Source organism: Podarcis pityusensis, assembly GCF_964106645.2.
Source record: "Podarcis pityusensis genome assembly, chromosome: Z".
In the NCBI taxonomy this organism is placed as follows: Eukaryota; Metazoa; Chordata; class Lepidosauria; order Squamata; family Lacertidae; genus Podarcis; species Podarcis pityusensis.
Window position 1 is genome coordinate 5750570 of NC_138044.1, and position 23960 is coordinate 5774529.

Below are 23960 nucleotides of genomic sequence, written 5' to 3' on the forward strand. Positions count from 1 at the left end.
AAGGGGATCCTTAGGCTCCTCAAGGGCAAGGCTTTATGTTCTAAATTACTGTTTTAAAGTACCAGCTATGGAGGGTAGTAGATCATAAAAATGGTGGTTGCCAGTACAGTCAGTTAAAAATATAGCTGATTGAAAGTCTTTTGTTTATAATAAACTGGGTTCCTCGTTACAGCTTTGCAGGGTTAGGCTAACGAGGGGAGCTTATTCAGATTTCCTGTATTTTATTTTTATTTTACGTTTTAATTCTGTGCTGTGGCTTCTCCCTGTCTTCCTCCAAAGGGAAATATGCACAAGCAAATAAGCAAAGCAAAACATTATGTCAATTCAGAACTCTCAATTGGCCACTCTGGAGGTCGTTGACAACTCTGGATGATGAGGTTTAAAATTCTTATTCACCCTGTCATACTTCTTTGTTCAAAATCAGATGTCCCTACTAAAGTATCAAGGATTGGATCCCGACTTAAGGCTGCATTCCTACAGTGCATTATTCTGTTTCCCTGACATTTCCACATTTTATGTGATCTTTCACACAACGTAAAAGCCACTGTCTAGTGGAAGTGCTCATTTCCATGTTGTTTCCAGAGGGGGAAATATGCATTTGCAACCCAGAAAATAATGGGAGTTTTGTATTGTAACTTCATGCGATGAAATATGGACTGGTATCCTGGCATACAGTTCTTTCCCACCATTCAAAATTTAGTGTGACATGGTAGTATATTGATTTAAAAAGCCAGTTTCATAATGCAACAGGTACTGCAGCATTAAAAACAACAACATTAGTAACTGGGGCAGAAGTGCTAGCTTTATTAGTAAAACTAATAACCAGGGGAATGAAGATATTCCTGGGCTTGGCTTAGTGTTGCATGCAAATGAGGCAAGTGGGAGCCAGAGAGCATTGAAGCATTTCCACCACCTCCCTTGCAAGGAACAAATCCTACATTCTGAAATAGTCAGGTGAGGTAGGTCACTTGACATAGCACAATCCTTCATAACAGCCATGAGATTGTGAAACTCACTCCTACGGAGATGTTTCCTAGACTCCCACATAATTAGAATTTGGGTGAGGAAGTAAATAAAAAGGTAAAGGTACCCCTGACGGTTAGGTCCCGTCGTGGACGACTCTGGGGTTGCACGCTCATCTCCCTCTATAGGCCAAGGGAGCTGGTGTTTGTCTGCAGACAGCTTCTGGGTCATATGGCCAGCATGACTAAGCCGCTTCTGGTGAACCAGAGCAGTGCACGGAAATGCCGTTTACCTTCCCGCCGGAGCGGTACCTATTTATCTACTTGCACTTTGATGTGCTTTCAAACTGCTAGGTGGGCAGGAGCTGGGACCGAACAATGGGAGCTCACCCCGTCATGGGGATTCGAACCGCCGACCTTCTGATTGGCAAGCCCTAGGCTCTGTGGTTTAGACCACAGCACCACCCATGTCCCTTGAGGAAGTAAATACCAGTACACAAATCATGAAGGGAAAGGATCCACAAAATCCACCCATTGACCCCTATTTTAGCCAAATCATGATCTTCATAGTCGGGGGGGGGGGAGAATGTGTGGTAAGAATGTACTTCTGACTTGGACATTGTTGCCAGCTTTGATCTGAGTGAACAGGGTTGTTCTTTATCAAATACAAGGCAGCCAGAGCAACTGCTGACATTAGCTGCAGTGTTAGAAACCGTAACTTTAAGAACTTGTGCTGAGCTTGCTTTTCCCTCTTCTGTCCTCCTCTTTCTTCCTTGTGTGTCATGTCTTTTTTGATTGTGAGCCTGAAGGCAGAGATCATCTCCAGCACTAGATTTTGTAAGCTGCATTGAGACCCTTTTTACTAAAGAGAGGGGGTGTAAAAATGGTAAAATAATAATAAATGAAAACTGTAGCTAAATGCGCCCAGTATTGCTCTGCTCCCTTTTAATTAGGGTAAATATGCTGCTATGTGAAAGCACCTTCTGATTACCATGGAATTAAGCCCCACTGAGTTCAGTGAGACTTACTCCCCAGTAAATGTGCCTAGGCTTGCAGCCTTAGTGATTTATTTCTGTTCTAGAGGTCTCTGCTGCTGTTTCTGTTGCTGCCACTGCGGCAGTTTTCTCATTATTTGTGGCCTTATTGGTTTCTGTTTATTTATTTTTTATATGAGTTGTCGTATTGCCAATTGATTGTGCTTTAAAATTGTTTTATATCAATGATAGCCACCTTGTAGACCCCTTGTGGGTACTGGCGCGGGGGGGGGGGGGATATAAATGATTTAAAATAATAAGTAAGTTGAATGCAGAGACCACACACAAGCTTTGCTTTAAGGCACAAAACCAAGTGCAGTGTCAGAATGGATCTGGCGTATTAGGGATCACCAACATGGTTCCCACAAGCACCAATGCACCCACTAGTACCTGCTATGGTACTCCTGAAAGGACTCACTTCGCCACACCTATCTCTGATTCACTTAAGAATGTTGTGGAACAGTTTTACATCTGATGCCAAAAATGCAGCAGGAGGAGGTGGTGGTGATGGTTGTTTTTTTGTGGAGAGAAGGAGGAGAGAACAGGAGGATGAGATGAAAGTTTTGGAAATGCTGATCAGGTAGTAAATTGCTTCTAAGAGGAGATGGGTTTGGCGTGACCTTCAGCCAGCTCTTAGTAAGTGGATTATTCCAGCTCTGTATTAAAAAAAAGAAAGAAAGAAATGGGGGGGGGGAGAGGAGGATGACGAAAAAACAACCAAACAAGCGTGACATTGACTCTAGTGTTGTCTGCTCTGACAGCCTGGCCTCCTTTTATGAGTCAGACCTAATTATTTGCTGCTGAGATGATTTTATTGTGCAAGTAAAGTAAGGCAAGAGAAATCACCTGTCAGGAAGATGGCCCAGAGCCAGGATGGGATCAGACCACTAAAAGTTAGGAGCTGCTCCATCTTCTTCTCTGCTCCAGCTGCTGCTCAGTGATGCTGTTAGGGCAGGACTCTGTGGCAGAAGACCAGGGCCCCACTCAGCAGCATGAGCAGAAGATGCCCCAAACAGAGAAGGGCTGGCTTGCTGCATTTTGCCCCAGCAGGACTGTCCCCTTGATGTTCATAAGCATGCCAGAAGCATCTGGATTGGCAATGTGGGAGGCAGAGTGCTGGGCCAGATTAACATGTGGGTCTTATTCAGGAGAGGTCTTCTTATGTCCCTGAGTGATAAGCCTGCCTAGAATGGGATGCCGTGTAGCAAATTTCCTACAGGATTTCCTGCATAAGCAGGAGGTTGGGCTATATGGCCTTTGAGTTAATTTTCAACTCAGTGATTCTACTTATAGCTAAATTGTTTAAATTCAAGCCACACTTCATGTCTAACAGACACACATCCAGGAAACTTGGTCAGCAAGTCCCTGACCTTTCTAAGTCATTGGTCCCTTTTAGATTTTTGAATAAGTCTCTTGGGTCACTTCTCCATTTGAGTCCCCATTCTCTACGCCAGATCAGTAGCACAGACAGAAAGAGAGAAAGCACACACACACACCACCCTTCATCTCATTTTCCCATGGGATCTGGGTAAAAGTTGGATCCAGCCAAATTAATCTTAGCCTTGAAAAGCACATAAAGCTGAAAGAGGAAGTAGGGAAGGGTGTTGCTCTTCTATCTTCCTCCTCCAGCTCTATGCACTTCTTAAGGGAGAAAAGGGAAACAATGACAAGTGGAGCAGTGAGTGAGTTGAGTGTGTTGTGTTCGTAGGCAGGCTCAGAGACTTCATACATGCCTGGAGAAGTTCTCAAGGACACTGTTCTGTCCACAGGCACCACACTGGCATTCCTTTGTATGGGCTACATGCCCAGTTTTCACAATGTTCTACATGGAAGTGGCTTTTCAAGTAGGGCATTTTGTTCTGTGCAAAGGACTCCCTCCAACCCTTCAGGCTTCCTCATTGTCAGCCTGACTTCTCCTGGTTGCTTCAGAAGCTGAAAGAAAGAAATCCAGCCACTGCAGTGTTAAATGCAGTAAATCACGCAAGTAGGAGGCTGACCCAGCAGCAAAGGAGGCAATGCTAGGAATAGAAAAACATTGACGTGAGCATGTGTCGAAAAAGCCACCGGCTGACAGATCAGGCTGTGGGTGGCACAGAGCAGATGGTACCTCTTGGGTGATGCTGGGGAAGCTGAATAATAAGCAGGGAGGGGTAGCAATGGGGGCCACGATGCCATTCTTCTTAACCCACCTAACTCAACTCAGTAGCAAAAGACAGCCCCCCCAGCCCCCCCCCCCCAGAAGAGCTTGTAGTCAAAGATCTGGCTTCAGCCTAGTTTTCCTGGGGTTTGCATATTCCAGTTCTGAATTTTTCTTTCAACACACTTCGGATTTTTCTTCAATTGTTGTGTTTAATTCCTTTATTTTTCGTGGTATCAAGCAACAACCCCCAAGGTTTCACGCTGATCTAATTTCTTTCTCCCTTCATGCCCTCTGGCCTGTGCGGTGGTTGGAAGATGGAGTATTTAATTTTTCTCTGACGGCCTCTCCTTCGTGGACTCGTCACTTATGTTAGATGCTCCCGTGCCCTTGGAGTCTCCTGTTCCCCAGAGGGCAAACTCCATGCCCCCCAGGCTTTGAACTTTATCCTTCCTCTGCAGCATTTCCCTCCAGTTCTCTGTCCCCTTGAGGGAGCATATTGCTAATGAGCATCCCAACAGTCCCTGGTGGCACCCACCATTCCCCCCTGTTCTTCTTAAAAACCTGTGCAGGCTTTATTGTGTGCTCATTAGTGTGGCAGTGCCTTGGGGCAAAGTATACATTGCCTTTTGCTGTGACAAGAAACAAGGTCAAATTCTTGCAACTTCTCTTCTCCTCCGGCAGGTAAGCAGTCCCAGGTGGCTCCAGAAACCAATGTGTAGATGCTTCCCCCACCCCAGATATTAAAGCTGAGAGACCCATAACTCTACTCCCTCCAATCCAGCACTTATAAGGATTGTCAGTGCAGAGGAGCCATAGCTTAGTGCTTAGAACATATGTTTTGCATGAAGAAGACCCCAGTTAAATTCCTGACATTTCTAGCTAGGGCTGCCATAGAATTGTTGAGTTGAAAGGAACCCCAAGAGTCATCTAGCCAAACCCCTCTCAGTCTTCTGTTCTCCAGGCTAGGTAAGGTAAAGGTAAAGGTACCCCTGCCCGTACAGGCCAGTCGTGACCGACTCTGGGGTTGCGCGCCCATCTCGCTTAAGAGGCCGGGGGCCAGCGCTGTCCGAAGACACTTCCGGGTCACGTGGCCAGCGTGACAAAGCTGCTCTGGCGAGCCAGCACCAGCGCCGCACACGGAAACACCGTTTACCTTCCCGCTATAAAGCGGTACCTATTTATCTACTTGCACTTAAGGGTGCTTTCGAACTGCTAGGTGGGCAGGAGCTGGGCTCCTCTCCAGTCTAAACACACCCAACTCCCTCAACTGTTCCCCATAAGGCTTGGCTACCAGACTCTTAATCATTTTGGTCGCCCTCCCCTGCACATGTTCATTTGTCAATACCCTTCTTAAACCATGGTGCCCTGAACTGAACACAGTATTCCTGGTGGGGTTTGACTAAGGCAGAATAAAGTGGCAGTATTACTTAACAGAGTAGCAGTATTACCCTGGTTATTCATATTGCCCAGTACTCCAGTAATGGGAAGCCTGTGGCCCGCCAGAAATTATTCAGCTCCAACTCCCATCATCCATGCACATTTGGGGCTGATGGGAGTTGGAGTTGAGCAACGTTTGGAGGGTCGCAGGTTTCACGCCTCTGATTCAAAGGGTGAGAATGAACAACAAGGACCTGTCCGTCAGCATGGTTGGGACCAATGGCCAATTTAACCCTCCACTCCCAGAACCATCTTCCTAGATACTACTGAGTATCTTCCTAAATACTACTGAGTATCTTCCTAGATACTACTGAGTATCTACTGAGTAGAATCATGCCTAACTAAGCCTGTTGCTGGCACTGCTGTCTGGGAAAGTCCTTTCACTTAAAGGTTACCAGAATGTACCTCGTGAGTGCACCAGAGTGGGCCTGAGCAGCATGGAAGTTATCAAATTCTTTGCTTTTCTGGATGTTGCTAGTGAAACCCCTTCTTGGACCACCCCTTGTCTATCTTTTGTAATCTGGCTGGATTACCATTTTCTTGACTCAGCAACCTTTCCCTAGAGCAAGGAAGGGAAATCTCATACCTGATGGAGTGGAACAGATCCACCCTCTGGGACTCGCTGTCTGGCCCCTGGGGCTTCCTCCATGCAATGCACCTCACCAACCCTGCTTCATATGGACAGATAGGGATGTGTGAGTGTAGAAGGTAGCTTACTGTGAAAAAGGTAAAAGTTACATTATTTGGCTTCCCATTCTTTTGCCTCTGCCCCCACCCATCCCTGGCATGTCTCTGCTGGAAGCTTGCCAAGTAGGGACTGTGGCCCTCAGGCTGGAAAATCTTCCCTACCCTGAACCTAGAACTAAATCCAAGCCGCGCAGTTCTAGTATCAGTGGAAATGGGCAACCCAGCCAAGATGCATTATAAACATTCATAGAACTGCAGCACTGTAGAGTTGGAAGGCACCAGAGGGTCATCTAGTCCAGCCCCCTGCAATGCGGCAATATGCAGCTGTCCCATATGGGGATCAAACCTGTGACCTTGGTTTTATCAGCACCTTACTCATCTAACCGAGCTGTAGTGGGGAGGATGTAGTGGGGAGATCATACATGACAGATGGCCATCCAACCTCTGCTTAAAAACCTCCAAGGAAGGAGAGTTCATCAACTCTCATGGGAGACCCGTTACACTTTCAAAGAGCTATTACCATCAGAATGTTCTTCCTGAAGTTTAGTCAGAATCTGCTTTCTTGTAACTTGAATCCTTTGGTTTGAGTCCCACCCTCCAAAGCAAGAGAAAACGAGCTTGCTCCATATTCCATGGGACAGCCCTTAAGATATTTGAAGATGACTATCATATCTCCTCTCAGTCTCCTCTTTTCCAGGTTAAATATACCCAATTCCCTCAACCATTCCTCATAAGGCTTTGTTTCCATTCATTACCCTTTTCCACCTCCTATGTAATAATATAAGGAATCAGCAGCTATCCAGTTTTAACTTGGATCCTTGTGACTGTTTAGTTCCTTTTTTGATTGGCTTCAGAAGGGCCAGGTGTTCCTGACCATCTTGCTGGAGTACGAATCAATGCTAAGGTGGGATAGTTTCTGGAAACTCCCCACGAAACCTAATTGCTTCCCCAAAGTCCTGCTTCCTTGTTGTTGCACTTATTTCTGGGCATGCTGACAAAGCAATACAGTGAAATATTTGCCATGTCACAATCAATTTGCATTTACTTGCTGTGGCAGCATATTTTTTATTTGTAGTCAGATTTTCCTTGCCATCCACAGCAAATGCCCAACCTTAGGGAAAGGGTTGTAGCTCATGTGTTGGGCAACCTGCTTTGCATGCAGAAGGTCCCAGGTTCAGCATCATTGAGCAGGATTCAACCAGTGTGCCGTGGCACCATGGGGTACCTTGAAAGATGGTCATGGGTGCTGTGGGAAACACTGGCCTGTCCCTCTTTCCTTCCCTCCTTCTTCTGATGCCCTCTCATGTCTCTGCCTTCAAAAGGCTCGCACAGCTGTTTTTTGCAGCAGCCCTGGCTACAAGCTCCACAGGCAAACGGTACCTCTGCAGCTGGCCAGGGGGTGCTGGTTGCCAGGAGCTGAGGCGGCCTCGGAGTAAGCAAGCAAGCAGGCGAGGGAGCCCAGCCTGCCAATCCCCCAGCCCTTGCTGCTGGAAATGGACAGACAAGTCCAGGGGTAGCAGCAGCAGCTACCCGGAGGACTCCCAAGGAGAGGAGGCTGAGTGGGTGTTCAAAAAAGGGTGAGGGGCTGCCAGCTCTGCAGGCAAGGGATGACATAACTGGGTTCCTGAGCCCCACAGGGGAGCTGCAGAAAAAATGTAGTCGGTCAAGGGAGCTGTGGACTCAAAAAGGTCGAAAGCTTCTGCTCTAGATGGACAGAAGGTACGGCTCGGTAAAATGTATTTCCCTATGTTTATATGTAACAGAAAGAAAAAGTGTGCTATTTTATGCCTCTAGGGTGAATTGAAGTGGCTACTTTTTTCCCAGCACCCAAAGGAAGAACCACATGAATTTAGGCGGGTTATTTTTTTCCTTTTTGAGGGAGTGGAGGGGGAGCAGAGGAGGAGTGGTACTGGGAAATGAAAACAACTGGGGAAGGGCAGAGAAGGGCCAGTGTGCATTTTTGGGAAGTGGGAAGCTTTATCTCAGATGCTGAAGTTTTGAAAGAGAAAATTAAAATATTTTCTGTGAAGTCAAACAGATTGACTTTCATGGAATCATCATTCAAATTAACATGCATTGTCAGAAGTGTGCAGCCTTGTTTAGATTTCCTGTGTTCGTTTTGTTTAAAATTTGTATGTGGAATTGACTTTACTTCACTGGAGTGGTCTAATCAGAGGAAAGAGGGACTCAGCTGGCTTTTGGGGTGCTGGGTAGGGGCTCGCTCACTTCCTTTTAGGAAAATATATAAGTTTGTGTTCATTGTTAGTGCTTCTGAAAGTGGACCCAATGAAATTAATAGAAGTAAATTGATCATGTATATTGATTTCAAAGGGTGTTTTCCTAGTAGGACTAACAGATACAACCCACAGTACTTAACACACCTGTTTGCAGCACATGTATGAATGGATGCTATTATTCCTTTGTTAGGGGCAGAACACACACATATATAAAATGTAGCCTTGTATCTTTCTGAATTATTATTGACACCAAAGCACATAGCTGAAGTACTGGGTGCAGGGAGATGGCAGTGAACTGTGATTTGAATAGGCACGTCAAGCGACACTGATTATTTTTATATACAGTTTGTAATGGTTGATTCAACATTAATCTTCCCAAATATTTTAACTTCTCTAAAAATAAATCTGTCAGTTTAGATAATAGGCAGAGAGGATAGAATATGGAACTCAGTCTAGATGGGCAACAAGCCATTGTGTCACTGAAGGGCTTTGGGCAAGTGGCCACTCTAAAAATGAGGATAACTAAGACCTACTTGACAGGGTTGTCATTAGGAGAAAGACAAATGAAAAAGTGATGTTGCCCACTCTGTGCCTTGGGATACCATCTATAGATTAGTTCACTTGTCCGTCTTCATTCAGAGGACTCAGGAAGGTATGACCTTCTTGCAAAACTTGGGATTCGCTGCTGCAGAATAAGGGCACTGGGATTCATATCACTATCATGGACTTTATGTGAATTCCCTTGTGACGCCTGCCTATTGCCAGTGGTTAAGTTATCAAAATCCGTATGTGTCTGGTTCAGGATACAATTTGCCCAGCTTGCAAATGTTTTGGGGTATCACAAATCTAATGTTGTTTCCTTGGAAAGTTCTTGTCCAACCTATAGTCTGGAATGAGATTTTGTTCATCTGTGATCAGTCAGTTCACCCATGAAACACTAATCAATACTCAGACAGAGCTGTACAAACAAACTTGAAAGCTGTTTCTCAAAGATTGTGAAATGGTATAGTCCATGGATAGGAAACCTATGGTCCTCCATATTTATTTATTTATTGGGGGGGGGGTTGTAGCCAACTTTATTCTACTCCAAGTAGACCCATTGAAACTACAGGGCCTAAGTTAATCATGTCCATAATTTTCAGTGTGTCTCGACTCCAACCCCCATCATCCATAACCATTGGCTATGCTGGCTAGTGGCTGATGGGTGTTGGAGTCCAACAGCATTTGGAAAACTGCAGGTTCCTTGGATCAAGTGTAGTCCCTGAAATACAGGCACAGAGCACTGCTCAGAAAACTCACATTCCTTGGTTGAAAAATCCTAGATTCATCCTCTCACCCCTTGCGCAATGTTCAGTTTCATTCTGTCAAGTGAATGGTTTCCTCCACATCTAGGGGATGTCTAGTTCTTACTATGGGATGAATCAATACATATCAAAATAATATCTTTCCTTCTCCTCTCCTCCTCTCCTTCTTTTGCCTCCCCTTTCTCCAGCCCTCAAACCTTTTAGCTCTAGCCCTGGAAATGTGCCTGTGTATCTCTCCAGTGGCGTAAGATGTGGTGAAGTTGCACAATATTTCCCCTTTGTGTTCCTCCACAAGCTATTTCCCCAGTGGTCTGCCTTTCCTGCCTGGACTTGGAACCTCACCTTTGTTGTGTTCCTGTGTTGTCGCTTAGGGAATTTGCCCGTTGGAAGGTGAGGAACACAGCCATCGAGCGGAGAGACCTGCTCCGCAATCCCGTCCCCCTGATGCCTGAGTTCCAGAGGAGCATCCGCCTGCTGGGCAGGAGGCCCACGACACAGCAGTTCATTGATACCATCATCAAAAAGTACGGCACACACATACTCATCTCTGCTACTTTGGGAGGTAGGTGGCAGTGAGGTTTGTACCTTTCCCACAAGGGTTTGGGGTAGGGGGTTGGTGAGTAAGGATGGGGGAGGATATTGGTTGTGTTTGCATTCCAAAGTGAACTTAGCTGATTTTGCATTTCCTCAACATATGCACAAAACACAGGTATCCTAAGAAATTCACACTGTTCCAGGCTTTGCAGCTCAGTTTTCCAACCAAATGATGTGTCTATTAAAGGAAAGTGTGTATAATTAGTGAAAATAACAAACAGAAAGGAATGTTACCAGCAAAAAAAGAAGAAAATTTATATAGTAGTCAAAACTTTATACACAGTGTCCATAAGCAGGGAAAACTGCACTTATGATTAATTTTTATGATAATACTGTTGTTTGTTTGTTTGTTTGTTTGTTTGTTTGTTTGTTTGTTTTAAAAAACACATATTCAAGGGTGAGGGACCCACAGAGTTGGTCTGCCCTAGAAGACTGGTGGAATCCTGAATGCTCTGGGGGATTTTTCAGCCGACATGGCTGACACTCTTGTTGAGTCTCTTGTCTCACTGTGGAATGGTGAAATGTGTGGAGTCATTGACACAATTGCTCCTGAGTGCACTCATCATTGCTTTGGAGCACATGGGTCTCCTTGATATTCCTGTGACCTGCATGCCATGAAGCAGTAGGGTTGGTAGTAGAGTGCAGGTGGTATAGGACCCTGTCTAAACCTGACAAACATGGGTGAGGCTGCTTCACCGTGTCTACCACGTGGCAGTGTTGGCAGCAAAGCAAGCCTACTTCTCTGTCACCATTGCATCCCCAATTAGCTGTCTTTGTCACCCTTGTTAGTGACATTTATTGAGAGAGAGAGAGAGAGAGAGAGAGAGAGAGAGAGAGAGAGAGAGGTGAGAGTATAACCCTGCTCATTCTCAATTTCTCAATGGCTTTTGATGTTGTTGACCACAGTATCCTTCTGGAGCATCTCAGGGAGGTGGGTGTTGGGGTCACTGTGCTTCTTCTTCCACTCCCAGGGCCATTTGCAGCAAGCAGTTATAGGAGGCTTCTGCTCAGCGCCATGGGAATTCTGCAGTGTCCTACAAGGCTTTTCATTTAGAGAAAATGTGGGTTAGAAGTGACATGCTAGACGTTTTTTAAAATTATGCATGGCATGGAGAAAGTGGGCAGAGAAAAGTTTTTCTGCTTTTCTTATAACACTGGATTCTGGAAGATTCAGGACAAGCAGAAAGAAAGTACTTCATCACTCAGAGCATAGTTAAACTATGGAACTCACTCCTGCAGGAGATAGTGGTAGCCACCAACTCAAATGGCTTTAAAAGAGATTAGATGGATTCATGGAAGAGAAGGCTATTGAGTGATGTGCTGCTTTGCTGAGAGATATTGATACTTCTGAATACCAGTTCCTGCAAACCACAGAAGAGGAAAGGACCCTTGTGCTCAAGTCCTGCTTATTGACTTCCCACAGGCATTTGTGTGGTCATTGTGGGAACAATATGCTTCACTAGGTGACCTGATCAAGCAGGTTGTTCTTATGTTCTTAAGTGGTTTGTCTCACTCCAGCCAACTCATCCTGTGCATATCTACTCAGAAGTAAACTCTGTTGAGTTCAATGGGACTTTCTTCCAGGTAAACATGTATAACAAGGCTGGGGAACCTTGCTTAGACTGAGGGCCATATTCACATATGTGCAGCCTTTTGAGGAGCCCTCATGCTGCTGTTGGCAAGGGCCAGAGGCAGAAACAAGCAGAACAATGAATCTGACTCTTAACTTTGAACACAAAGTTATATTCCAGCCATGCAAAACCCAGAGGTTTCTTCACACATAGAAACACCCCTCTCCATTCATGCAAGCAAGAGGCACTATTGCAGCACAAGGGCACATTCCAGCCATGCAAAAGCACTCAAGGGTGTGCCCTGTGGGAAGCAGGTGTGGCCTGTGGAGAGTCCTGAGGGGTAAACAGAGAAGCCTGAGGTTCCCTATCCCTATTGTTTAGATTGTTGCTTCAGGCTTCAATTCAGTTCACACTTGCCTGAGATTAAACTGCATTGAACACAGTGGCACTTTTCTGAACAAACAAGCAGATGATCTGACTGCGTGCCTTGAATTTACATGAGGAGGGACTAGGGTTTGCTTCTTCATTTCACCTCCTACAACCAGCCAATTTTCTTTCCTTTTCCTTTTTTTTTTTTCTTTCTTTTTATCTCCCTGGAAATTCCAAATAACACAGACCTTTTGACTGTGAAATATATTTTTAATTTTGTTCAGGCGCGATGGTGAATTATTCACCTTGGCTTGTTCGTGCTCCTGATTTTATGACACAACACTTTAAAATATGCACAGGCTTGTAACGAGAGCTGGCGATGGACAGCGGAGCTAAGCGTTCCATCAGCCCCCAGCACAGAGCGCATGGGGAGGGAGAGCCGCCAGGGAAAGGCGCAAGAGGAATGAAAGATTCGTCTTGATGGCAGTAAAGAGGAGGATGAGGCAAAGGGACCCTCTGGGGAGCATGCATTGTTTATGAGCAGAAGTATTTTCCTATTTGGATACTTCAGGTTCACACACACACACACACACACACACACACACACACTTCCCCGATTCAACCAGAATATTCATACAACCTATCATCTCTTGACATTTGATAGCTCCTCTTTCTCATTGGGATAATGCAGACAATGTACTTACCCCAAAAGAGCTTGAAAACCACAACACTGGAAGGCATTTCAGTGCCAGCTTCTTAGTGCTGATGGGTACTAATGAAGCCCTAAGTGTGCACATTATTCTTTCTTTCTCAAGTCATAAGTCTTGTGCCATCCTTTGTTAGGGTGTAACATGGGGAGTTGGGTGGTTGAGTGCTCCTCTGTGTCTCATTGCCCTCGTTGGTGTACGGAACATTGTGCTATGCTGGTGCTGTGCTCAGACCAGGGAGATCCAGGTTCACGTCCCCGCTTGGCTGGGGAGCTCACTGGTTGACCTTGAACCACTCAGCCTAACCTACTTCATAGGGTCGTTCTGAGGATAAAATGGGGGTTGAGCCATGTATGCCATCTTGGATGAAAGGTTGGATATAATGTGATGGATAAAGAAACTCTTGGAAATTGAAAACCATTTGCCCATGATAAAGGTTCACACCTAGCATGTTCACTGACCTATTGGCTTTCTATGTACAGAGTGGGGGTTTTGGGTGGCGGGGGTGGGGGTGGGGGTGTTGTTGTTTGGGATGTTGGAATATACTCAGTGAGTAATTATTTTTTGTAAACACTATATAGCCCCAACGTATTATTACTGTTCATCATGTCAAAGAGAAGCGCAGACTTTGAACACTTTTACCCAACATGAAACTTTTCTGTGTGGATTCTTTTTTGTGTGTGTGGAGGGGTGAGGGGGGTGGATTTGGAAGAGCATAGCATCATAGAAATCCTCACCTGCATGCAACCACATGTTGTATGATGCAACCACACTTGGAAAACCGAATACACTTTTGTTCACCACTGGAGTACAATATTACAACTGATCAAATGATTGGAGCAACTCTCTTATGAATAAATGTTATGACATTTGGGGCATTTTAGCTCAGAAGAAAGTGATTAAGGTGGGGAGACATGTATAAAGATGAAGGGAGGGGAACTGGTGTATAAAATTTGCATGGGGTGGAGAAAGTGGATAGGCGTAGAGGATTTTCTCCCTTTCACATAATGCTAGAAACAAAGTCATCCAATGAAGTGGAATAGTAAAAGAACAAGGCAGGTAAAAGGAAGTACTTATTCGCACACCTTAAAGCAAATCCCATAGTACAGTTTTAAAAGGGGATTAAACAAATTCACAAATTCAGTGGCTACTAGCAATGATGACTATACAGTGTCGCCATGTTTCTGAGTACTGGGTGCTGAGAATTTCAAGAGGGATGCAACCGTTGTGCTTGTGTCCTGCTTGGGGGGGCTTCCCAGAGGCATCTGGCTGTCCACTGTGGGAACAGAGTGCTGGGCTAGATAGGATGTGGTGAGGAACAGGAGCCAAATACAGCCCTCTAAGCCTTTCTGTCTGTTCTTTGGGACTTCCCCAGTCCACACCCCCTTTTCCTAGGCCACACTGGCCTCCAGCCCTGCTTTGTAGCCTTCTTGAAAATTTTCCCCTGCCTGGGATGTGTTCTTGCTTGTCAGGGTGGGGTGGGGGTGGGGGGAGGAGAGAGAGAACTAGCCAAATGTAGGTGCATTATTTGTTCCACCTACTTTTTGTCTATGGTCCCACCCACCACTGTCAGGAAGCTTGCCCTGGAGGAAATGTGGCCCTTGGGCTGAAAAAGGTCACCACATCTGAGACAGACCTTGGGTCTGATCCAACAGAGATCTTCTAGTGTTCTTAAGTGCTACTGAAAAGACAGTCTCCTCAGAGATAAGAACTAAGCCTCTAAGTTCTACAGTGAGTAATCTCTCACTGTTTTGTTGCCTTTGCATCAAAATGGTGTCCACAGTTGCGACCAAAACAATAACATTCAGGTGGAAGAGGGTAGTATCTTCCAACTAGTGGAAATACCAAGATTTGCAAAAGTACAAATGTAGGAACGAAAGAAGCGGCCTTGTGAGTCATACCATTGGTCCATCTAGCTTGGTATTGTCTACACTGACTGACAGAGGCTCTCTAAGATTTCAGTCCAGCCCTTCTTAGAGATGCTGATGCTCTACCACTGAGCTCAGCCTGGAGGTGAGTTCTACCTCAGATCTAATTTTTCACACTGAGGATCACTGAGGACCTGCAGATCAACACACCATTACCTATGACTGACATCTCATCTCTCTGAAACTCATCAGTGAAATAGCTTGCCCTAAACTGGTTTCTGAAGCAGGGAGTCATCTGTCTATCTTAATAACCAGATAAAATTGGGGTGGGGAGGCAGAATGCAAAAGTGATACACTTTCAAGAAGAAGAAGAAGAGTTTGGATTTGATATTCCGCCTTTTACTCCCTTTAAGGAGTCTCAAAGCGGCTAACATTCTCCTTTCCCTTCCTCCCCCACAACAAACACTCTGTGAGGTGAGTGGGGCTGAGAGACTTCAAAGAAGTGTGACTAGCCCAAGGTCACCCAGCAGCTGCATGTGGAGGAGCGGAGACGCGAACCCGGTTCCCCAGATTACGAGACTACCGCTCTTAATCACTACACCACACTGGCTCTACACCACGAGAGCACTTTTGCCCATTCTGATATGCTTCAGACATTGTTGGACTCTAAGCAGCCACAGGAAGCATGGTCAACGGTCAGGGATCATAGAATCTTAGAGTTGGAACGTACCCCAAGGGACATCTAGTCCAACCCCTGCAATGCAAGAATTTCAGCTAAAGAGTCCATGACAGATGGCCATCTATCCTCTCTTTAAAAACCTCCAAGGAAAGAGAATCCATCACCTCTCATAGAAGTCTGTGCCACTGCTGAACAGCTCTTACTGTCAGAAAGTTTTTCCAAATGTTTAGATGGAATCCCATTTCTTGAAACTTGAAGCCATTGGTTCGAGTCCTACCCTCCAGAGCAGGAGAAAGCAAGCTCTCTCCTGCATGTGACAGCCCTTAATATAGTTGAAGGTGGCTATCATATCTCCTCTCAGTCTCCTCTTTTCCAGGTAACATACTCAGCTCCTTCAAGCACTCCTCGTAAGGCTTAGTTTCCAAATCCTTGATCATCTTGGTTGCCCTCCTCTGCACCCACTCCAACTTGTCAACATCCTTCTTAAATTGTGGTGCCCAGAATTGAACACAGTATTCCAGGTGTGGTCTGACTAAGGCAGAATAGGATGATAGTTGTAGTTGAAGAATAGCACAGCTTCCCCTTCTCTGTCTTATATGTTCACATTCTCCATATCAGGATTCCAACACCTCATTCTGTTACATGAGTAGACCAGATGCCTATACAAGTCTAACAGCTCTAGGTTAGATTACTGCAACATGTTGCATGTAGGACTGCCTCTGAAGACTGTCCAGAAACTTGAGATGGTGCAGAATTCAGCAGCCTGGTTGCTCGCCAGGACAAGAAAGAACATACAAATCCAATCCTGGCCTGACAGCAGTGTCTGCTAATTAGGTTCCAGGCCCAATTCAAAGTGCTGGTTTTGAGGTCAAAACCATAAACCTTAAACAGCTCAGGACCACAGTACCTCAAGGACCACCTCTCCCCAACCTGGACCCTCCAATCATCATCAGAGGCCCTTCTTCGTGTGCTTCCTCTGCATGAGGTCTGGAGAGCACAACATTAGAACAGGCCTTTTCTGTGGTGGCTACCGGTTTGTGGAATGTTCTCCCCAGGGAGGCTCACCTGGCATCTAAAGTTATGTAATATTCTTTTTCCCCCAGACCTTTGGCTAACTAAATAATCTAGGACCTTTAAACTATGGGCAGAGGCAGGGGGGTATATTGTTATTGTTCGTTACTATGGTATGGTATTGGGGGGGGGGTATTGTAAACTGCCCTGTGATTTTCAGATGAAGGGCTTTATAGAAATTTAATAAATAATAATAATATTTATGCTGATGATGATGTCAGTTCTCAAGAGAATGTATGGAGTGCCAGCACTGGACATCTTCTGTTTGGGCTGATATGAGCTGAGATAAGCCTCCAGTGTTTGATCTGTGACAGCATCTTTGTGTATGCATGTCATAACTTGATGGTAAGCCTGGTTCTCCTGGTCTTCTGGTGGGGCTCAAACCTAATCAGAAAATCAAGGAATGTAGAAATGTGCACAGCCATGGTCTTATCCTCTGTTGCCATCTGCTTAACACCTGAGTTCTGGAAACACCTAGAGTCCAGTCCCTGATGTAGACCAATGGACTAAATTAGAGATTGTGTTAATTGTGTGGATGCAATTAATGTGCTTTTTTCTTTCCTTGTGCAGATAGTGGCTGAGGGAAGCCTGAGCAACCACAGGACCATGGATGTGTGTGTGTGGAGGGTCATTTTTCAGCCAAAATAAGACTCCCTTAGTAGCTTAGAAGAATCTGTAATAACATGGTTGCAGCATTTAGGCTCATGCTCTAAAAGACATGACAGAAAAGGAAGGGGAGATTGGGAGGGAGAAGGAAAAACAACCTCACTAAGATCTCTTCCAGCCTGTTGCTATTTTCAAGTGGGATTTAATCACAAAATGGGATTTAATCACAAAGCCGAATTGCACAATTATAGGTGATTGGAAGGTCTTGTGCAACAACCATACTTTTTCGAAAGATTAGACTTCTGGGGATAAGGAGAGCGGCTGGAAAATGCACTGAGAAGTGTGGGACAACACTTGCTTTGATGCAACATCATCCAACCTCCCTGTATACAGATAAGAAAGAAAAGTAATTAAATCGCCAACACCATCTAATCTCCTTGAATGCATGAAAGTTCAATAAACAGGACACCTGGAAGCATCTTAAAACACTAGCTCTTAATTGCAGAAGTCTTCGAATTGTTCTTTAAGTTCCATGGTCATGGCAAATATCACCTCTCTGAGGCTGCTACTTGCATATCAAGGAAACCTCTTTATTGGCAGCAACAAAGGCTTCCCAGAAGCGGAAAGTGTGCAACAAGATTAGGGAGGTCTCATTTGTTGCAGCATGTCTGGTCCTCCCAGCCTAATTCTGATCTGTCCCAGTGCCAATCCCTTTGTCCCAGTGCCAGTAAAAGGCCCTGTCCTCTTTTTGTTTCTGTACAAAAGAAGAAGTAGAAGTAAAGAGAGAATGTGCTAGGCAGTTCCTTGGAAATTCATCTGCTTGAGGATGGAGTGGGCAGAGCTGAAAGCTAATTTTCAGGGAATGCCCTGAAGGGAAGATGACTTTGAACACTGCGTCTGCTTAATAAATGAGAAATTAGGACTTAATAATGCAGAAAAAATCTATTAACCCTTCTTGATTACTGTTGCTGGCTCTTTCCAGGGAGGTGATGTGTTGCTCTTTTCCTCCCTTCCTCGAACATATCCACCCATGCTTTTTGCAGGTGAAAATGGGCATGCTCACAATTGTGACACCACTTCTTTCATCCCAGTGACCGCTACTCCATAGTAGCTCTGTGCATGTCGCCTCCCCCCAATTTGATTTAGGACCTGATTTGGTGTTTCAGAGCAGCCCTGATCTGACCTGGGATGGTTTGGGGTACACTTGGCATCAGAACTGTATGAGCAAATAGGCATGCATATGTATAACTTAAGTTTGGGGAAAATCTCTGTGTGTGTGTGTTTGTGTGTGTGTGTGTGTGTGTGTATTGCCAAGACAACACTCCTAGCCCTAATTGTGCTATTGTTCTGCAAACACTGCGTCAATGTTGTCAAGCACATATAAGTACTAGAAGCCTTTACTTTTTAAATAGAAGCAGAGATCCTCCATGTGTCCTTCATCAGGTTTCACAAAATCCCATACACTTTCCACATCACCCTAGATTCTTCCTAGTGTTCCAGACGATGCTTTTGTTGCTTATGGTTTAAAACAACATCGATGAAGAGAATGTAAAATGGCAGATTTGCACTGAGATGTGAAGCTTTCCTTATGGTTCTTTTTCATACTTTGGTTGTCAGTGATGTGGTAACACTTTTACACTTTCTCCTTATCATCACCGTGATTCTTCTCCTTCTCACCAACCTCTTCCTTCTCCTTCCTCCTCCTTTCTTATTCCTCCTCCTCCTCCTTCCTCCCCCTCCTCTTCCTCTTCCTCGCATTCATGCTTTCTTCTTTTCCCTGCTAGGAGAGGAGGCTTTGACCATGTACATGGATAAAAGCCGACTCGATCGAAAGTCGAGCAATGCCTCTCAAAGTGTCGAGTCCCTTCACCAGCTCGCCTCCTCCTACTTCTTGGACCGGGATGGAACTATGAGGCGCCTTCATGAGATCCAGATCTCTACCGGAGCAATCAAGGTATGGCTTTGGTTGCATGTGTTCACTGAGCCTGAGGAAACTGGATTTAAAGAGAGTGAGGGTACTGATGTTGTGATGGAAAGGGACAGCATCACAACATTTAGGAGGCATTTTGTTGCAGGTAAGGATTGGGGAGAATTTTGATTTTCTTTTCCTCAAACGATAAATGATTTTAAACACATACATCCTTTGAAATTCTTTCTTCTCTTAAATTTGTGGTGCACTTCCCTAACTAAATAATGTGTGCAAAAAAAATGTATTAACAATTAGAAAGTGTGCATATACATTATAATTTGAATACAAGGAGAAATGTGCATGATTTTTATTAATTAAATTTATATACCACCCTTTATCCAAAGATCACAGGGCAGTTTACTGTATAGAAACACAAAATATATAAAACAACCACGGCAGCAGCAACAAAACAACCCCCCCCCCAAGAAACATTTTAAAAGCCATAGATTATTTAGTTAGCCAAAGGCCTGGGAGAAGTGGAATATTACATAACTTTAGATGCCAGGTGAGCCCCCTCTAGGGACAGCATTCCACAAAGTGGAAGCCACCACAGAAAAGGCTTGTTCTCATGTTGTCACCCTCTCGTGGAGGATGCATTAAGAAGTAGGGCTTTAGATATTGTACAGGGTCCAAGTCAGTACATGTTATGTTGCTGATGAAATGTCATGAGGACTTTTCATATACAAAGAATTGGGAATTGGTGCAGAAATGTAAATAGCTGAACTTGAGATTGGAAAAATGAGAAATTGAGAGAAAGGGTTTATTGTGCATAATAAACAAAAAGGCAGTGCTGACCAATGAAAGTGTTAGGAGGAGCAGGGTGGAAGATGCCCACTCCTTTGGACATAAGGTGTTGTTGCTGCTGGTGGTGGTGGTGATGTGTTTGTTCCAAATGCTGTTCTTCCAAAGGGTTGCTGTGCAGGTCCAAAACATTTGGAAGGAGTAAGTAGCAGTCTTGAGAAGCTCCACCACCACCACAGGCAAGGCAAAAATAAAAATAAGGAAAAAGGAACTGTTGCCACTATCACCACCAATTAGAACACAACACCCATTTTCTTCTCTTTCTCTTTTTAAAGCACTTTGCTTCCTCCCAAAAATCAGCCCCTGCAGATACAGGTGCCCAAACCCACAAAAGTTAAGCCAACAGTTTTCTTCTCAGAAGGAAACAAAGCCTTAATGAGGAATGGTTTTGGAGCTGGGTATGTATAGGCTGGAGGAGAGGAGATTGAGAGGGGATATGATAGTCATCTTCAAATATCTGAAGGGCTGTCACACTGAAGATGGAGTAGGCTTGTTTTCTCTTGCTCCAGAAGGTACAACTCAGACCAATGGATTCAAATGATGGGAAAGGAAATTCTAACTATACATTAGGAAGAACTGGCTGACAGTAAGAGCTGCTCAGCAGTGGAATGGACTACCTCAGAAAATGATGGGATCTTATTTATTGGACGTTTTGAAACAGAGGTTGGATGGCCATCTGCCAGGAATTCAGATGTGATGACTGCATTTCAGGGGGTTGGACTAGATGTCACTTGGGGATCCCAGCCACACTTTTAGCCTTTTTAAAAAATGTGCTGGTAATGCATACCCTTGAGTACCCCCAGAAAAAAACCCCGCTGGCTGTTGCCCATAGGGTATGGAAGAGCAGAAGGCAGGAAGGCCAACAGTTGGTGGAACCAGAGTCACTGATAGACAGAGCCAACTAATTCAACTTTTGTCCCCATCCTCATTCTTGCTGAGTTCCACAATGGATTTAGGAGGACAAGGAGGTGCCACCCTACCCCCTGGTTTGGTTGTAAGCAGGCAGGCAGGCGTGGACTAGTTGGCAGTGCCCTATCTGCCCTAACGAACCAGCCCCTGCAGCTTCGGAGTATGTCAAGTTCAGCTCTAGCCAACACCTCACAAAACCCAACCAGGCAAATCACCACAGAAGCTGCTGAAGCGATAGGAGGTGGAGAGGAGCATCTTTGCACAGAGAGAGAGAGAGAGGAGCTCACACAATGGTAACTGTTGTTTCTGTCCAGCCTTTTATGCTGCACAATTTAGCTTGGAAGTCTTTTCACAGGCTCTCAGGTGTATCAGCAACAAGAGCTGACAATAGGACTGGACAATACTTTTCCAGATACAGGTGGTCAGGGATGCAGAACAAGGCATGGGAGAGTAGCAGCGGAGGGGCACTGACAAAAGAAGCAGAAATGGGCCTTCAGACAAAGACCTTTTCAATCTGTGAAAGCAATCTACTGATACCGGATGAATGGAGCGGGGGGCGGGGAGAGAAAAAGTCACATTCCCCAAGCAAAGGTATAATTAAGCTATTACAGGCTGCAATCCCCCCCCCCAAAAAAAACCTCCCAACACTGGAAGTTACTTTGCAATTTTATTGCATTTATATCCTACCTTTTCTCTGAGAAGTTCAAGGTGGTGCACATGGTTCTCTACCTTCTCATTTATTCCCCACAACAACCCTGTGAGCATCCCAACCCACACCCAGACCAACCCATACCTGGACCAACAAGGACAAGTGACTGGGTTTTAATTCTTTGTTGGCAAAGCACTCAGTTACATTGGCTCCCAACATGCAAGTGCTATACAACACTCTCCACTAGCTAGCTGCCTAGGCAAACTTTGAGGGTTCCTCCTCAACAGCTGTTCAGACTACTCTCATCACTTTAAGCTCCTCCTCAAGTGTGGAAGCAATGGGGAAGAGGAATTCCCCTGGGGATTCTGGAAACATGACCCCCTCATGGAGAAATTCATGGTGTGTAGAAAGTGGACAGAAATTTTTTCCCCCTCCCTCCCATATAACATGAGCTGAATGAATTTTGTGAAATTTAGGAAGGAGGCTTAAACGAAAGAACTTTACAGAGGGCAGAGTTAAATTGTGGTTCTCTCTCCGCAGTGATGGCCACCAACTTGGAAGGCTTTAAAAGAAGATAAGGCAAATTCTTTGAGTAAAAAAAAATATTGATGGGTACAAGCCACCATGGCAAGGCTCTCCCTTCACAACTGGAGGCACTAAATGTCTCTGAATACCAGTTTCTTGGAATCACAAATGCAGAGACAACTCTTACCCTCAAGTAATACATGAGGACTTTCATTAGATATGCATTTGGCCATCATGAGAACAGAGTGGTAGACCATATGGGCCTTTTGTTCTGATCCAACAGGCTCTACTTGCATACCATTCCCTAGTTTTTACATACTGTTGGCAAAGGAAATGATTTTGCTTGCTTTCTTTTTAAAATCTCTGCTGCTTTAGGTAACCGAAACACGGACAGGCCCATTGGGCTGTAACAGTTACGACAATCTGGACTCTGTGAGTTCTGTCCTTCTGCAAAGCGCTGAGAGCAAACTCCACTTACAAGGTAAGGGGAGAAAGGAGTTGGACTTACTGGCGTCAGTATCTGATCTCCATTCCATTCCCTGTCTGGGATGTTCCACGACCTTTTCCTGAAGTTTTGTAGCATTGAATGAAAATTCCCCACCCTGAATTCACTGCCCTGTTCACATGGAGTAAAAGGGCAATTTCAGTGATATTTTTGCAGGTATTCACCACATTTTTCAGGGGGGACTTAGGTGGAAAAGCTGTGATTTTTTTTTTGTTTCTTTTTTAAAACTTTGACTGCATATACCCTATACATTTAAGGCACCCCTTTAAAAAACAGTTCACAGGAACTGTAATTTGCCAAGGGTGCTGGGAATTGTGGCTTTGAGTGGTAAACTATAGTTCCCACTATAGTTCTCGGGTATGTGTATTTCAAATGTATGGTGCTTATGCAACCTTTGTTTTGCTTCTGCCCCCCCCCCCCCACTGGCCTTCAGAACAATACTACTTCATCATACACCCTACTCACACATTCTGTGAACCCAATTAATCTGAACTAGGAACCTTTAAGCCCAGCCATATTCTGTTTTTCCTTCTCTTTCTTTGCTGATGCATGTTTCTGGTCCTTTTACTTGTGGTAATATAAGGAAAGCTGTGGATGGAATCACTCTCCTCAGCGGTCAATGAATGCAAAGGCAGTGGGACAACTGACACCTAACATGATCTTACTTTGAAATGTTTGGTTTAGGGTGCAATCAAAACTATCTTTGTGCTGGGCTTGGGTGGTGGTGGTGGATTGGGCCAAGGTGCCCTTCCATCCAGTTCTGCTGGCCTCTGTCTTTGAAATGATGCCACCATCACTTCACTAATGTGGAGCTCCTCCTTCCACCAACCTAACATGTAGGCTGATGGAAGTGCCACTGGCTGGTTCCCCAGCAGCAAGAGTCCATGGAAACTCTTGAAACAGAGCATTCTGGCAAGGGGTTGAACAAGCTCAAGATCCACTAGATTCTGAGCCAACCCCATTGACACATGGTGGCAGAGGACCTTGATGTGCAGTGATCTGCCTGCCCTGCTTTGCCCTGGAGTCCAAACCAGCATTGCCAATGGTCAGGGATGATGGGATTTTGCATCCAACAACCTGGAGGGTACAGGTTCTCTGTCCTGGACTATAATAATGACAACATTCCTAGCCAAAGGTTCCAGCCAGAAGCATCCAAAGTTTGGTGATATCCAGTGTGGGGTTTTATATCCGAGGGTACTCTCTGCAAAATAAATTAACTGAGCCTGGTTGTGATGGTCCTTTCTCCTCCTTACAGACTCTTGCAACTCAGGACAGTAAGTGGTATCTTGGAGACTTTGCTCTTTCCCCTAAACTGTCCTTCAAGCCACAACAGATT

General features: G+C 44.9%; 1 protein-coding gene across 2 annotated transcripts in view; it reads left to right on the forward strand.

Annotated features, from left to right (window-relative positions):
• BRINP1 (BMP/retinoic acid inducible neural specific 1) overlaps positions 1-23960 on the forward strand; it is a 109706-nt gene that overhangs the window by 62418 nt on the left and 23328 nt on the right. For both annotated transcript variants that reach the window (XM_080990884.1, XM_080990885.1), the window contains exons 3-5: positions 10173-10363; positions 19051-19220; positions 22495-22600. In XM_080990884.1, coding sequence (XP_080847010.1) covers positions 10173-10363; positions 19051-19220; positions 22495-22600 — 467 coding nt within the window. The remainder of the gene's footprint in view (positions 1-10172; positions 10364-19050; positions 19221-22494; positions 22601-23960) is intronic.